The 17,542-nt window shown below is 35.5% G+C and overlaps 1 protein-coding gene across 2 annotated transcripts in view; it reads right to left on the bottom strand.

Annotated features, from left to right (window-relative positions):
• The window catches only part of MAP3K2 (mitogen-activated protein kinase kinase kinase 2), a 36,559-nt gene extending 23,687 nt beyond the window's left edge, over nt 1-12,872 (bottom strand). For both annotated transcript variants that reach the window (XM_010568489.1, XM_010568481.1), the window contains exons 1-7: nt 12,801-12,872; nt 10,348-10,466; nt 8,603-8,643; nt 5,946-6,045; nt 4,037-4,150; nt 3,278-3,377; nt 2,203-2,333 (exon numbers count right to left, since the gene is read on the bottom strand). In XM_010568489.1, coding sequence (XP_010566791.1) covers nt 2,203-2,333; nt 3,278-3,377; nt 4,037-4,150; nt 5,946-6,045; nt 8,603-8,643; nt 10,348-10,466; nt 12,801-12,804 — 609 coding nt within the window. In that variant the 5' untranslated portion in view covers nt 12,805-12,872. The remainder of the gene's footprint in view (nt 1-2,202; nt 2,334-3,277; nt 3,378-4,036; nt 4,151-5,945; nt 6,046-8,602; nt 8,644-10,347; nt 10,467-12,800) is intronic.
• Between the last annotated feature and the right edge of the window lie 4,670 nt (nt 12,873-17,542).

Genomic DNA, 17,542 nt, shown 5'->3' with positions numbered 1-17,542 from the left:
GAATATCTAGGCCAGATCTATTACATAATGAAAACAATCATCAACACTTTCTCTGTTTCTTGAATCCAATCCAGAGAAGAAGAAATGGATTGATAATCAAAAGCATCCTCTTGATTACCAGCTATTTCTTTTGGCTGACATTCATTTTGTTTATCTTGCACTACCACCCTTTAAGTTTTAAGTTGAATGACAGGCAAACATCACTCCCTCCTTTTCTGCAGTAAAGCAATCTGAAATGTGTTACAGATTTATTTTTCAGAAGTAGTGGAAAAAGAATCTAAATTTTGAATTATTGAATGTGACAATTTTCCCAGCCTGCCCCTCAAAAACAGAGTGGAAAGCTCATCTGTTGTCTTAAAATGAGCTCCTTCCTAAAATAAAGTTTGTTTTGGTATATAACATCTATTATTTTGTATTAATTGGACACCACTCTTTTACTGTAAATTAAGTAGTTACCCCTCCAATATTTATGGTCTGTGCTGCATCTTAAAGGTCCTGGGCACATACTTTGCCAAGCATCAATCAGGGACTTTTTAAAGAAACAGGGTCCAGAAAGTGAGTTTGCACTGTGCAAACTCAAACACTTAAGTGAACTCTGTATTGGGGAGGAGAACATTTACCATAGGTTCAGCAATTATATCGCTCTTTTCTCATGCTGAGCAGTGGGTTCTGAAAGGGAAAAAAGCCCATGTGCTGCCATATGAATTACCTCTATAACTTAATGCAGTATGGTCCAACTGGCAGACCACAGCCCACTTCTGTCCAACCCATCATCTCTTCTGTAGATAAAGTGTGGGGTCTGCTGTCAGAGTGTGAATAGCTGTGCTCAGGCAGATCAACAGGAGAGCAGAGCAAAGCCTTCCACTCCCAAATTCCCTTCTTGTCTTTGTGGGGCAGGCTGTGACAGATGTAGGCAGCATGGTCAACACTTGCCAAAGTGACGTGGCAGCTTAGGGGGAATGGAGCAAATGGAGGTTGTGAGTTCCAAACACTCCAACCTGGCCCTTGAAGCTGCTTAGGTTGAACTAAGCTGGCTTCCTATGAAAGTAAAATTCCTGTATTTAAACCCTGCTGACAGCTTACACAGCAATGCGTACATGACAGGTTACATGTTTCCTGAATACTCTGAAAGGACGTCCTGGGCCTCAGAGATCATCTGTCTGTATGACCAGTCAGTGACCAAAAGTGACTTTACCCAGGCCAAAAGTAATCATTTCACTGAAAGAATCCAGGCCTGGGCTGGATCTGACCACGTGGCTATGATAATGAATAGCACCCTGGTCTGGAAATTAGGAGATTCAGTCTCTATTCCCAGCTCAGTCGTTAAAATTGTGCAACAAATTGCACAATCTCTTTGCCTCTATTTTTATTCTATCATCTGTCTCTCATTTAGTCAGCTCATAAAAACCATTGCCTCTTGCCATTTGTGAATACAGTGCCAATGTCAACAAGAACTTGAAGTGATTCGGGTACGCAGCATTATTTTTTTTTTCCTCCTTAAAATATCTCTTTCTCCATTGCCAATTCTGTGAGCCATTACATTCCTCCATCTTTTCCTGCTGTTTTTGAGGGAGATACTCAGAAAGCAGGATTTTTATTCATGCTAAGTGTGATGATATCCCACACCAAGAATGCAGGTGAATATGGAGAACAAAATAGCATACATTTGTGATTCTCACACAAAAATGTGACCATGGAAAATATTTCAGACCTTATTTATACCAGGCCCATTGCCATCCCCTTGCCTCTACCCCAACGCAGTATCAACTGAGTCCAAACAATTCTGACAGATCCAAACTCTTCTTTAAAACCTCCTTTAATTACCTGGGAAAGTTGTAAAACTGGTCTTGCTTACATATCCTTCTCATTAAAATAAAGGGGTTTGTGCTTTCTAATGTAGACATCATTTGCTGTAATTTGTATCTATCACTACCTCACTCAACTATCATGGAAATTAAGAATATTGTCTTTCTCCTTGTAGCAACGTATTTAAATAATTGAAGAGACTTACAGAGGAAAAAACAGGTTCTACAAGACTAAACAACCACAGTTATTTTAACCTTCTCTCATGGATCATGTTTTCTAGGGTGGTTGCCATTTTTTTTAGCTGTTCTTTCTAACAATTCCATACCCCCACTTGAACAGCAGTATTTCATAAATCAACCTAAAAAACCCTGTAATATTAATAAATCACACACGTACCTGATCCATACTTTCTGGAATGAATTCACCCTCACTGTTGATACTGGTGAAGGACCCATTTCGGGCCACCTGATGCAGCTCATCTGGAATGTATCCTGGGGGAGGTGAACTCCTGTCACGAGTATTAGAACCTTTTGAAAGAAAAGGACTAGTCAGAGTCTCTTCACTAACCCAGAATCCAGGGGCTTTATTCAAATGCTTCATAGGCACTGAGCCTGCCTAGATGTCATCTTGGTTTAGAAATTTTCCATATGCCTATGCAATACAAGACTTACATATAGCATTTAAAATCTGTAATCCAGGAGTTATGAAAAATTTGGGGCAGGGTTGCCTCAATAGCATTAAAAAGAATTTTCATTATATAGGAACAGAAATATAATTTGCCTGCACACCTAGCTGGGTAAATTTCTTCTTTTGAAACAAAATAAAAATCCAAACCCTTCCACCCATGTCAACTAATCCTTTCCAACTCTTGAGAATGTCAGTTTTTCTTTGTAGAATATTATGCCTGCAAGAACATGAATACTCTATTCATAATAAATGTATAATAAATTAAATTGTCTGAAAAATTATTCATTAAACTCTCTAGTTTCATAATTAAATTTTGAAAGTTAACATCACACCAACTTTAAAATATGAATAAGCAAAAAGGTTATGTCAATGCCAAAATAAGTATCGTAAACAAATGTTCACATATTGAGATTTAAAAAATGTGGGAGCCCTAAACTGAGCAAGGAAACACATTGCCATATAACCAAACAGGTTTTTCAGTAACTCATTCCTGTATCTGAAAATAAAGGGGAGTACTATCATCAACTTTTTAGGATACCCATCAGTTACCTCAAATTACTCTACATAGATTTATTTACTTGTGATTTTTATTTTGTTAATTTTCTGTATTATATATGTTTAAACCACCTTTGACTTGAAATTCAAAATCCACTCCCATGAGTGCAAACTCTATACTAGAGTCATTGATGAGTAAGAGAAATTCAAACAGTCTATGTTGAGAGCAAGATCTTCATGAAGAAAATATAAGTTTTTACAATTAAAGCTATTGAAATATGTAGCTTACCTATAACAGACAGGCGCCTTTTTCTGTCTGTCACACCAAACACTGTGTTATCTAGATCCTCCAGTGAGGGCAAGGGTTCCACGCTATTTACACTGGGTGACTGAAAATGCATACATATTACAAACTGCAGTTATTAGTTTAGACTCCTGACAATGAAAATACTTCACAAACTTTATAGGCTTTGTGCAGCACATTCCTTTTTTCAGGCAGTCGAAAAGAAGCTTGCCAATGTATATCAAAATTCATCTATTTTAGCAGCTCATCTTTAGTATTTAAAAATAAGTTTCAATATGTATTAGTATACAAATCCCAGCAATAGCATGGCCATGATGTGTTAGATAATACCAAAATAACTCAGTATTTAGCTACTGATCACTGCTACTGTTTGCTACAACAAACATTGAACTTGCCACAAAGGAGCGTCACCAACATATGACTTAACAGTTTCAAATAACTACAGCTACTTAAATTCTATGCACTTCTCAAATTTGTGTCACATCATCATCCTATTAAGGAACACTTTTCTATCACTGTAGGGAAGGCAAACAAAGAGAGAGGAACAGGATCTAGGAAAAAGTTAAAACTGAGTCAATACAAAATGCTAATAGATGCTTAAAGTGAACTGAAGAAGCAATCACTAATATTTTCAACTGAAAAAATGTCTTTAGTTATTCTTTAAGAATGTTCTTTAAGAAAAGATACAAATTATACTTCAATATGAAAACTGAGGAAAAATACATTTAGCATGCCAACTCATACCTGTGTATTTCCATGTATTACAAGCAGTATCTTGAGACTCTTCATATGAACACTACGGTCAAGCAGTTCAACAGCTTTGTCCAGGTCATCCTGCGTGGTTAATGGAATGACAAGCTACAAAAAGGGGAGAAAAAAAAAAAAAAGTCTTAAACAGGACACAAGAAAGAAATGAGGAAGTGCAGAGAAACAAACAAACATGCTATCTTTCCTTTCATTCCAAACAGCTTGAAAATAAAATCTATTAAATGATGCCTCAAGTTAGCAACAAAATGACTGAAGTTCAACCTTAACTCTTCCTTCAGTTGCCTTGAATAGGTACAGCACGGTGGAACAAGTCTTCACAATGAAGGAGCAATCATTTTACATAGGTACAACTTAATATTCTACAAATTTCAGAGAAACGTGCAACAGTGTCAGTGTATTTGCCATTGCCTAAATTAATGCAAGTCTATAAGATAAATAAAAATAAGCCTATTTTATAGAGCATAAAGCACATTTTTGTATCTCACAATATTACAACTATATTTGACGTTACATCGCTAACAGAATTTCTCCACTGAAAAACAGAATTTGTTAAGGAAGTGTATCAGGCATGGAACAACTGTAGTCCTCACTAGACTCTTACTTGGATCTAATTAATTAGAATTAACTTGACATACATGTTATCTTTACAACAGAAAATGTTATGCCATTAAAATACACTTGAGATCCAAGTTCTGTAACAATTAAAATTGGGCTTATGTTTTGGGAGTGTAAATTACAACTTCTGCTTCTAACAAAGGAACAACGTAATATAGATTTTTAAAAAAATCTATTCTACTTGTAAACAGTCTCAGTCAGTGATGCTCCAATACATCAGTGGAAATACAGTACTTTTATACGAAAAGAAATGGGAATGAGGGAGGAAGGTCTTGATAACAAATGAGTATGCTCTTAAATTGCAGTTTTAATGCTAATGACAGGTTATTACCATCACATTTCTGAAACATGACGGGATGATTTGCCAACTAGTGCAGAAACTGACAAGCAGAAAGCCTGCTCAAATGCCTAAAAATCTATCAGAGGAATGGCCGTCTCTTCTGACCTTCCTAATCTCCAAAAGCCTTCTGTTGGAATTCTTTGTTTTGAGATCAGTTTCCCAGAAGTGCCTGGTAAGGTGAGTAACCAACAAACAGCAATTACAGGCATTTTCTTCTGCAAAGATGCAGATTAGATATAGCAATTATGTTGTGCATAACCAAGCACACGAATAATCTTCCATGCACTTTGCTGCCTCAAGGCAAAACCCAGAAGTAACTCTTCAGAAGGGATCCTGCATCTGTAAATATATTTGCTATTAATAATTCCATCTCTACTTCTAAAGAAAAGCTGGAAGTAATATTGATCAGGCATAAGTGCCTTGAAAGCACTAGCACTGTTCCCAAGAAATCTTTGTGTTCCAGCCACTTTAAGAGGGGCAACAGTTAAGACTAGTTCTCCAATCTAAACATTACTAAATGCAGCATTCCAGCGATTACCAAACAAGATTAATTCTTAAAGAAGAAAAAAATGTACAAGAACGGATAAATGTTATTTCAAATTTACAAACATGACAAAGCTGAAAAGACTTTCCCAAAGTCATGCAACAGGACTGTGGCAGAGCAGGAAGACAATCTACCCATTCCCAATCAAGTCTGAGACATAATTCATTAAGATATGACTCTCCTCATAGAATATTTAATGCATCTCCTGCCTATCCTAATTTAGACAAGCCTTACATGTTTGAGAACACACACATTAGAAATCTACGGTTTTGTCACAGGAGTAAGTTCTGTCACAGGAGCGGTTCTCACCGCTTACGAGAGCAAATTTCAGCCTTAAAATAATCAGCGTACAAGTCATCAAGAATTTAGAAGACACAGAATATTACCTCATTATTGCTGTAATGTAAATCCATAGTCTGTCCAAAAGCGACTTTAGCTTTAGCTGCAAGATCTTCAAGTTTAACAGGCCTTGGTAATTGCAGGATCCTGAAACACAATTTAAGTTATAAAGAATTTTTGTCCATTACTTATGAAAATCTGGCAAGTCATTACTTAAGAACGATCTTGGAATTAAATTTCTTATTTAAAAGACCGTAACAGGCTATGCTTTATTCACTGTCCTCCATATTTTGAGTCATTAAAAAGAAAGAAAAGCAGTGAAAGAGTTATAAGGGATAATCAAACATAAATTTAGATCTGATTATGACTATTTTACTTGGTTGCATATGGCTTCTTTCTTAACTTAATGCTTTGCATGCCTCCATTCCAGAGGCAAATTCTTAGAAACTTCTAAAATTTTCTACTTCAGAAAACTAAAACAATGGAGTACCATAGGCTGACAAGCATAGGCATCAGAAAGGAATTACTCCTACAGTCCCCATTTTTTGGAAATCCAAGACTATCTTTTCTGAGGAAGGTAACTAAATGTCACCATCATTACCATAATGTATTACACGCTCAAACTGCTGAGTCCATCACTAACTGTGCTTCAAGTGTGGTCCTGTAAGAATGGCGCAGTTGTAGGTCAACAACTGAGATTTTCTTTTAACTCAATGTCTCATCAAACCAAATAGCCCAAAACGCCTGTAACTGACCTTTTACTATAGAAAACGATTGTATTATTTGAGACACAATGCCATTAAACAAAAAACATTTTTAGAAGCGACTAAGCTAGTAAGGTACATTGAATTCACATTCCAAAAAGAAACAGTACTCAAATTTTGTGAAGCAGAAAAATTAGCAAAGGGTAACTGTCCGTTTTACCAGTGTTTCAATTGGTATACTGGTTAGGGAACAATATTTCTCACTGAAATGAGGCTAGAAGCCAGGCCACCTCCAATTAAAAATTATTTGGAAAAATCAAATCTTTAAAAAAATCAAAAACAAAAAAACAACTCAAAAACCAAAACAAAAACCCAGACACCACCATCAATTCTCACTGTAGTTACCAATTTGTTTAGCAAGCCTGGAACTCTACCCATCACACTGCACACTCCTTGGAAGAGAGTGCCACATTCACTACTGAAAAAAACTCTGGAATCACTTCTCTCTTCCACTTCCCTTTTTAAAAACTGGTGAGAAAGCCATTGCGTAACTTATTTTTCTTGCATAATTTCATTATTTTATCTTTAGATCTACATGCTCAGGCAACAGAAGTATTACAACTCATGCTGAGCAATGAGCCTGTGCTGCCCAGTACCCCTGGGCAAGCAGGCTCAAGTTACTTGAGACAGTCCAAAACAGACCTAGGTCCATCAGCATAAAAGCTTGGGAAAGGTATCTTTCCACATACTTACTTTATACTTGTATTCATATTGATTAACTTAGTCCACTGTGAAAGTAAATTAAGATAAACTGCAAAAATGCACTGTCGTGCAGACTGGCCGTGAGTAAACAGTTCTGTTTTAAATTCATGTTTCTGCTTATTTCACAAGAACTGCTAAGTAGAAGAGTCCTCAATTGTCAAAGCTTTTGAAAAGACTTATTTCCTCCAAATTACTTATAGCACTCAACCATTACCGATGCGCTGTTACATGTGATGTTCAGAAAAGTGATAAAAAGAAGTTGAAGAATGTTAATACCTATACTGCTATTTTACTACCCCATGTAAAGAGAGGGCACGTACTGTAATCAGCACAGATACACACTGATCTGTTGCACATCACACTAAGGACTGCCCAGAAGCAGCATAGGTTTCATTCTGAAGCAATCTTTACTTAAGGAATTTACCATTTCTACTGACAAATAGCATGACCAGGATATTATTTCCTTCTTCATGAAGTACTTTCTAAGATCTTATTTTCTAACCATTTCTCTATAGGTACAATGAAGGTTTATGGTTTCAGAGACAAACAGACAAAATGAGTTGTACACAAACCAGTTCTGCACGGAACTGCAGATCAACATCTGTAAAAGCTTTTGAGCAGCCATGAGAGCAGATATAGAGAGACAGATGTTTGTATATCTTAAGCATCTACATCACTCACCTCTCATATACAAAATGAAAATAAATTTTAACTGATTAGTCAAAATTACCAATGAAAACAATCTAATTACAAAGTCTAAAATTTTCCTATTGCAGTTCTCAGATGGGTTCATCAAAGTACAATCCAATGTTGAGCTTTATGTCTAGGCTTCTTCCTCTGGGTGTTACAGCAACAATATACAATCATGCATTTATTACGCACGTGATACAGCAAAAAAATTACTTGCTGGTCTACTCATATTTGAGATCTATGCTAATGATCTAAGTAATTGTTCTAGGCTACAAACACCTATCTGAAGGGTAAACAAATGAAGGATATTACATGGGACGCAGCTAAGGTAGGATACATCTACTTTTATGTATACTTAGAGCCCACATTTTTGACAGATTAATTCTCCTTAAATAATATTCATATCAAAAATTAAATTTAAGCTCAAACCAAATACACTCAGATATCTAAAATACTTTAAACAGTTTATTTGAAACTTTATGATAGGAGCCCAACAAAATTCTATAAATAATTAAAAGATAAGACTGTTTCCTGTGGTCCCACCTTACCTTTTTTCACCTCGATGCTCAAATTTGACTCTAACATCGTTCTGTAAGAAAACCGATGAAGGAATCACTATTAGTTTGTTACTACCTCCTTTAATGAAGGCCGTGAAATCTCATTCAATAATCCTACATCAGAAGTAAAATCCTTAAGCAGCCCATATTAATTTTCTGTCCTTTCTGATATATGAAGCATTTTAACAAGCTACTTCTGCTGAGGTATATGAGAGAGGCTTAAAGTGTGTAAAAAATTACAATAAATTATTCTGAAGTGCAACATATGTTTCTGTAAGTAAACATGTTATTTTCTATCAATATATTTTAATATCATAACAGATTCATGATTTCAAATTCAGCGTGGAACTGATTATCACGAACAGGCAGGTAGATATTGTAACAGGATTTTATATACACCTCAGAGCTGAGCACTCCAGGCTTAAGAAACATACCTTGTTTCATAAGCATTACTGTAGAAACCCACACGTGTAATTAAGCCAACATTCATGCAATCAGTCTCCAAGTAACAAAGATACCTGTAAGTATCTGCAGTTACGTGGAAATAAAACTATTTTGCAAAATCATAATTTTAAGAATCAAATTGTATTAGCAACTATCGCAGGAAAAAAAAAATGCATTCAACCATATATCCAAACAACAATGCTCTATCTTCCAAAAGAATCACTTGGTTCACAAGTGATTACTTTCAAAATTCACAAATTGAAACAGAATGACAAACACGTATTTCCCCCTCACCACTATCACATTTAAGCTCAGAAATGGCTCAACAATTTTTCTTCTAACTTTCTGAACATGTGTTATTTTAAAATCATTTTGGATCATATATGCACATTAAAACAATGTCTAAAGTCACAGCTCAGAAATTAGTTATATGACACTAGCAAAGCACCATTGTGTTATATACTGAACTCTTACAGCTTTTAAGCACAGAATGACAAAGATGTAGCCATTAGTTTTTGACAGTTTAAGAGCCAAATATATTCAAATACTTTGATCTTTAACAGGTTAAAACCAGATAGCACAGACTGAAGTTTCATAAAATATTGGACTGCCAATTAAGGATCCAATCAAATAAACATACAATTAACTCAATCAGGCTATTACAACAATTTGGGTAAAAATCTACATCCTATCCCCTCCTAATCTCTCTATATATAGTAGTTCAAACCTATCAACTAAGTATTTACTACTTTTCCATCTCTGTTCAGTACCTGCAGGGAAAAAAAAAATACAGCTGAAAAGAACTTACATTTCCAGCATATATGCAAACAAAAAATCGAGGCCAAAGATGCAATAAAGTAGCTTAAGTGTGTTTCTGCTGCTGTACTGATGTTCTTTAGTATGACAACTAGGCAATCTAATATACCTATAAAATTAATTCTAAAGAAGCATTCCAAATAAGAGATACTAGCACACCTTGGTATTTTAAAATAGTCTAGTACTAAATGATGATGATAATATATAAACAAACCAACCTATATACAGTGTCAAAATACCCCTATAATCTTCAATTTATCAGGATCAGAGTCATTTAAGCATACACTATGATCTGGTCTGAAATGCCACCTTTCATTTTGTTGCTAATTTAAGAACGTGAACAAAGAAAATGGCAGCACATGTGGGAGACTAATAGCTCATTCTGGTATGCTCACTGGTCTGGCAAGAAAAATAATTATAGAAGTCACAGCAGGACACTCTGTGTTCAATAGGTTAGTAAGGATATTAAAGATTACCTGTTTTTTAGGCGAAGATGACTTTGGTTTTCCTGTTTCTTGCTGGGGCAAGACAGGACGACTGGCCTTATGAAGCACAGCCAAATCCTGCATGATTGAATTTAAAGCTTGCTGCTCATCTGCTCAGAGAAAAAGACCAGATAAGAGAAGTATAAATGACTGTTACGTTTGAAGTGCATTACTGTCTCATTTCACAATTAGGCAGGCATTTTTCTAAAATCTAGCAGTCCACACTACACTTCAATACATAATTGACAAATAAAAAAAATTACTGCCATGTTGCAAACATTTTTATTTTATTTATCCTTAACAGTGCTTAAGGAAATAAAACAACTTAATCAGTAAACACACTGAAATGGTTTAAAAAACTGAAGTCAAAACAGAGATTGAAAACTCTACAGAACTGCAGGCTGTATTAATAAGAGAAGGACAGGGGGAAAAAAAAAAAAAGCGTTATCTACTTTGTTTCAAATAATGTTCATGGATAAGATGTTAACTAGAAATCACACTTCCTCCCCAAATCGTAAAATAAAGAAAAACCAAGTACTTTTGAATAATTTTTCCTCTGTCCTGAACAGGTATGGTCATGCACACAGGAAGCATACACAAACTCCCAGAGGAACACCACCACTGTCTGAGCATCTACTGATGGCCCAGAGAGTAATAAAAATAAATAAGTAAATAAATAAACCAAAAACCAAACAAAAACCAAAAACAGCCGCAGAACTTCTCCAGGACTCCAAACGTATGGTTTTTCAGGGCTTACAGGAGTAATTCACAAGGAGAAACAGAAGCATTGAACCCAGGGGACAATTTAGGGGCAAGAGTGCCACACAGCTTAAATTTCAAGTTCACACAAAATCCTAAATGCTGATGATCTGCTGCAGCTGTGAAGGCCTGAGGCCATGCTAGACAAGGTTTGCCCTGAAACTGGGATACTCCTTTAGACAGGAAAGCACCTAGGAGCTCAAAAGCCATCCATCACTAAGGGAAATTTATTTATCACTAATATTTTGTATTAATTCTTTGCCACAGCGACATTACTATACTCAACATGTATCTAGAACACTGGATAACAAAATTTATCTGAAAAAGTGTTGATTGCATGCCTTCACGCTACTTCACAATGGATATGTTTGTTGAAGAATTCATTGCCAAGTGCTGTGATTTACAAAGAACAGTATTTCTCCAACATCGACCTGAGTAAAATTCGACATTAAAAATCAGCAAACAAGCATTCCAGTATTCAGCAATGATGAGAATTCCTTCACACTCTATTCAAATATAACCAAATATATTTGTCATATCATGAAATTGTGGGATTTCAGTGTTCTAATTTAATAGATTCCTAACAGATCAGAAAGAGGGTCTAAAAATTAGTAACTGTGATCATCGTTCATGCTGTCATTATTCGTAACTCTACTATGATATGCAAATCTATAAAAGCAAGTTTTATTAGCAATAGTTAAAGGCAGAACTGAAAGTATTCTTGCAGCTCAGTTATTCCTTTCTCACATTAAAACACACTTCAAAACTTGCCACAATTAAAAAAGTTAAACTGTTTTATTGTGTTATAGTCTATTCTAGTGCTCAACGATAAAAAAAAATAATTGTTCTTTTAGCAGTTGGTTGGAGGAGATTTAATTACCAGTGGTCACTAGGTAGCATATTTCATGCGAAGGAAATGAAAGCATTGTGGCAAAGCATCTGAAAGTTTACTGAATATCTGATATGACTCAACAGTCATTTCTCTCACACAAAATGCTGGAGAATATGAGAAATCTAGAGTGCTGTATTCCTAGATTCAGCTACTTTACTATTAAGCATGAGGTTAGGAAAAAAAATAGCATAACAATAAAAGATAAACAAAAGCGATACAAAAAACATGTGTGTTTTGGTTGGTTGGTTTGTTGGGATTTTTTTGAGACTGAGCACTGATAAGTGATTACAATAACAACACAGTCAACTCATTAAAAAGCAAGTACAACTTGAAAAAATCAACATAAAATTTAAAGTAATACAAATGTGCTACATATTTAGAAAAACACAGTTAGACCACCTACACAGTCTTGGCTTTGCACTGCAATGACACAACACAATACGATAAAATTCTTTAATATAAACTGTGGGTTTTTTTTCCTCAATAGCCATTACCATTTACAGCACAGTAATATTGCTCAGTCACCTAATACCATGAATCTCAATTTCCTATACTTGAATTTTTAAGTTACCACATAGTGAGGGAAAAGTGCTTTATTCCAATAGAAAAAAAACAGAAGTATTTTGAATATTAGCAAAGCAGCTGAACACTGCCTTTCATGTAGACATTACATTGACTTACATGGCCAAAGCACACATTTCCTAGGAATGGTATTACATCAATGGTTTTGGTCTTCAATAGAAATGAAAATTATCCAAATTAAATTTTTATATATGTTACATACAAGACTTACCCATAATGGCAGTGAGTCTGAAAACTTGAACTTCAGGGAAATGGCTGCTTCATTAGCATTATTTTATGTCCTAAAATGCAAAACCAAAAATACATAATTATTGAAATTGTCAGATCCATGTAAAACAGTCAACTCTTCATTTTTACAGGCACTTTTTCTAATATTCTACCTATTGAATATGCATATAAACTACAAATAAGATTGCATATTGAGATATGACGTGTGGAGAAAACAGATATTGTCCCCAAAGCCTCACTGGGCTCTGAGCAACATACATACAGACTTTCAAAAGACAAAGCCTGAACTAAATATTATTCTAGACTTAAGCTGATTTTAGTCTCTATCTACACCCCCAAATGATGATTAGTAGCTTAATTAGCCATAACACTGCTACATGGGATACCCACTACTCCAGATTATTAAGAACCAATTCTTTTTCTACAGGTTGCTGTATCTGGTGTTCCAAGTTCTGTGTTATACATACATATGTTATATACTACATATATATAGTTCATATATAAATATATATGAAACTCATAGCACAAATCAAAAGGCATCAATACCCACTGACTAGAAAATTTCAACTGGTAAGTTTTTTTCATCATAATTCAAGAGCATTACACAGATAGCCCAACACCCCTGAAAGCAAATGCCTCTGGAAGACAGTAGGTATGAACTTTGAATATACAATATCCAAGTTATCTAGAAAAGCAGAAACAAAGGGGGCACATTTATAAACAAACCCTATTACAATATCTTGAACATCAGTCAATTTAAAAAAAAACAAAACACAATTAAGGATCGATTAAAATAATCTTTCTATGAGATGCTATTATGGAGCTTAACAGCAAAAAACGAAAGACATATCCCTAAATAGACAATGAGGTTTGTTGAAATACAGGCTACCACAGGAAGAATTCCAAATTTTTAATGCAAGATCATAGAAGAAAACTCTCTAATTTCTTATGCAGTCATTGCGACCAAGTAGGGAGAGCCTATTCCCTCCTCCCTTTTCCTGGCTGCAGTGGACCATCCATCCTTCTGACTCAGAGCCAAAAGATCTACCCTGCTCTGATAAAACAGATGATTTCCCTGCAAGTTCATTCAAGGAGCTACACCAACAGAATATGACTCTTTGTTTTTTCTTTTTTAAACAGAATTTGTTTTCTCATGATTTAGTTTCTTACCAGTGTCAAATGACACCTGATGCCAGCACAGGGCCACCTGTGGGAGCACATGGCTGAGAACAGAGGGGAGGTGGGCTCTTTCAGCACCAGCCAGCCAGGCTTTCTTGCTTGAATATTCTGCCAATTTTCTAGCTAACAACAAATTAATTACAATTTTCCAAAGGATCTCTGAGCATCTTCACTTCAGCAACTAAGTTTCTGGCATTGTATCTCTTACATAGTCATTTCATGAAAACAGCCTTTTTAAGCAGCATTCATTTCACCAGTGGAACTAGAAAGCTTCAAGTACTTCTGACATATTTTTCAGAAAGAAATTTGGACATGAGAGCCATATAAAGGTCTGCTGTATACTGCCTTTTACCTACACATCAGATGACTCATCTACTATTGTCTATTTCAAGCTCCATAATAACCAAGAAGAGATCAGGCTTTTAAAGAAGATCCAGAGGTCCAACTCTGCAATCAGAAATCAGTTCAGTTGAGAGAGCACCCAAGAGAGCACGTTAGAACCAAAATAAAGCTGAAAATACGATTCAAGTGTATCTAGTTACATATTCCCATGTCTATGGACAGCCTCAAAACATTACCTGAAGCAGCTTCCAAGTGTTGTGGGAAAGAAACTCCCATCTAATGCTTTGTAAAGTATTAAAGCCTGCAAGAGTGTGAGAAGCATATCTGACCTGGGCTGGCCACAGTCTTAAGACACAACCCTGACGTTTACTACTACCATGGTCTCCAACCTCTTCCTACCACCACAGTGGGAGACAGAAAAATCTGTTTCAAAAAAATTTAAAAAGAAAAAGTTTCTGTTGCTCCATAACAGAAAAAGAAAACCATGAAGATACAAATGAAAGGGATTTGTCCTAATCTTCAGAGAGGAAAACAGGGGCTGAATTTTCATTTATTTGCCAAATGATAGTAGACGATCACTCAAAATAAGGACAGAATCTTTGGACCTTGCTCTCACACAAGATGCCAGGAGATCTGGTTTACTTAGTGAACTGGGATTACCTTTATAGCCTTAAATATCACAACTAACTTTTTTCCCCACGTCTGATTCTTTGCATCTTTTCCATCCCTAAGAGTCAAAAAAGCAAAACAGAACATTTATTCAATTATTTCCTACGCTTTTTTCTTTTTTGTATCAGCAGTAGTCTTGGGGGATCTTCCAAAGAATTATTCACTAAAGTGCTTACAAAACATTTTTTTAAATTCTGTATGTGATCCAACTGTCTTAAAATGAGAGCTAGTGTCATTTTCATAAAATGTCTGATTTAATTAGCTCTCTTAATACATTAAACAGAAAAATGTGTTTCATGACTTTGGATGAAGTACTTTTGTAACACTTCCTTGTAAGCATTTCAAAGAAATACGAAAGTTCCATAAGGCATTTTAAATCTTCTGCCACACTTTAAGAAAACAAGTTTATCTCCAAACAAAAATACCCCAGATGTTCCTCTTCAACCTAGCTGAAATAACCAAACTTGGAAGCTCAAGATATTTGAGCTACAGGGCTCATACAGGGCAGGCAAGCTGAAGAAAAAGAAACACCTTAGGAAACATCTTCTGCAAGGTCCTCCAGCTACAAGAATTCATTCTTTAGTATTAATCTGTGGCATCTCTCATTAGAAGAACATAAGCTAATGAGTGAGCATCCATTTCTTTTCCCTTCCACTTCCTTCTTATTCCTCAGAAGAAAAAAAAACAAAAAAAACCTAGAAAACTTAAATCTCTCTGAATAACTTAGGGACTTCTCACTTTATCATCCCCTTTAACCAAAATTCTTTCTGTTCAAATATAAAGTATAATTAATCACCAACTAAACATCTTAACAATCTTTTTGTTAGCATTTAGTGTCACTTCAGAAATAAGCTAGCAACATTAAAATTTCAGTTAAGCAAGTGACCCAGATGAAACTTTATGAAGACTTCACCTTTGTGAAATGAGAAAACACTTCTATTTTTAACTGCTCATTTTCACAATGGACTATAACAACAGGGTGGTGGTGGGGCAAGAGTAAAAACAAGCTGACAAAAATCAACATTTTTTAAACAAAAAAGTATACATTCAGTAGAAAGGGGAAAAAAGCATACCCTACTCCATGGTTACAAAGTAGCATTAGCAAAATGCACACACCAAGTAGATGACAATCCAGGACAAAAAGGAAGCAAAACAGAAACCTGGAACTTAGAGGAAGATTCAGAAGAAGCAAAGGCAGCAAAACACAAGAGCAGATGCAAAAGTAGAGTAAGATTATGTCAAGGTCTTGCAGAGAAACACAAGCAGCTTGAATTTGAATGTAATTAAAGAAAGGATGACAGAGACTGAATTTCAAAAAGGTGATGATGTGATAGGAGTAGCAAACAAAGAAGAATATTCTAGCAACAGCATTTTGGAAGAAGGGTGGAAAGATGCTGATTCATATTCATGATTCACTTCCCATCAGCCACCTTCCACAGAGCCTGGAAGTCTTTCAGAATCAGAGAAAGCTGCTGAAGGATGAAAATATCCAGGTGATTCTTGGAAATTGTTTTTAGCTTTCTCATGGCAAATGAAACAAAGCCTGAGGGTGAATAAGTCATGCAGGCAATAATCTAGCTGCTCAAATACACTGTGCTAATTGTCCATATTCATACAGTTCTCCTATAATAAAAGCAACAGGGTTAAGCTGCCTCTCAGTTACTGAGAGAGAAAAGTACACAAACACCAGCATACGTATTACATCGTCTCTCATGACTGACTTGGTCACATTCAAAAACTTGTAGGTTAGGAAAAAAAAAAAAAGCTTTACCCTCTCGCAGTAGAGAAGAAAGCAAACAGATGCTATATGAGGTGAATATTTATTAAGTGAGCTAGAAGGGTGTTTTAGTTTTGTGGAATATGGAGATCACTAGTGTGCAGAAACGAAACTGTTTCTACAGTATCAAACTTAATAACAGAAGTACAATTTTTAAAGAGTAAAATTAGCTATGGCTACAATGAGAGTCATAAACTAATCATATGAGAACAGTAAAGGTAGTATATAAGCACTTCAGAACATAAGCCAGTTTTCATGCTGCCTCATATGTTAAAAACCAAGCAAAAAATACAGTGAAGCAAGCAATCTATTTTAGCCTAATTTTGTAAGGAATTCAGACTTATACAGTAGCACTTCACCTACATAGAAAGGTGCCTTACACCTTTGGAGTCCAAACCTGTTCCAACAGTGGGGCAGGAATCTCAAGGATATCAATTCCCTACAAATTTTCACTAAAACTAATCAGTCCAAGGATACATAGTTCCCCATTCTTGCACCAAAGCAAAATGATACAGTATGAACTCAAAAGAAGAAAGATGCACTATAATTATTCCAACCACAGGTAAAGATTAAATTGGAGATTATACTACATTAGGCATAAGCAAATTAAACCAAAATGACAAGAAATCAAAATTAGCTAGCATTGCTGTTCAGAGACATACTTGTCTATAAAAAAAAAAAAATAGATGATACAAAGAGCCAGGTAAACTTGATGAGTGAGCATTCACAGGTAATTTTTCAGACTGTAGAATGGATAA

The sequence above is a fragment of the Haliaeetus leucocephalus genome, unplaced genomic scaffold (genome assembly GCF_000737465.1).
Source record: "Haliaeetus leucocephalus isolate CR32 unplaced genomic scaffold, Haliaeetus_leucocephalus-4.0 Scaffold1, whole genome shotgun sequence".
NCBI classification, from domain to species: Eukaryota; Metazoa; Chordata; class Aves; order Accipitriformes; family Accipitridae; genus Haliaeetus; species Haliaeetus leucocephalus.
This window is presented reverse-complemented; position numbering and strand designations above follow the sequence as displayed.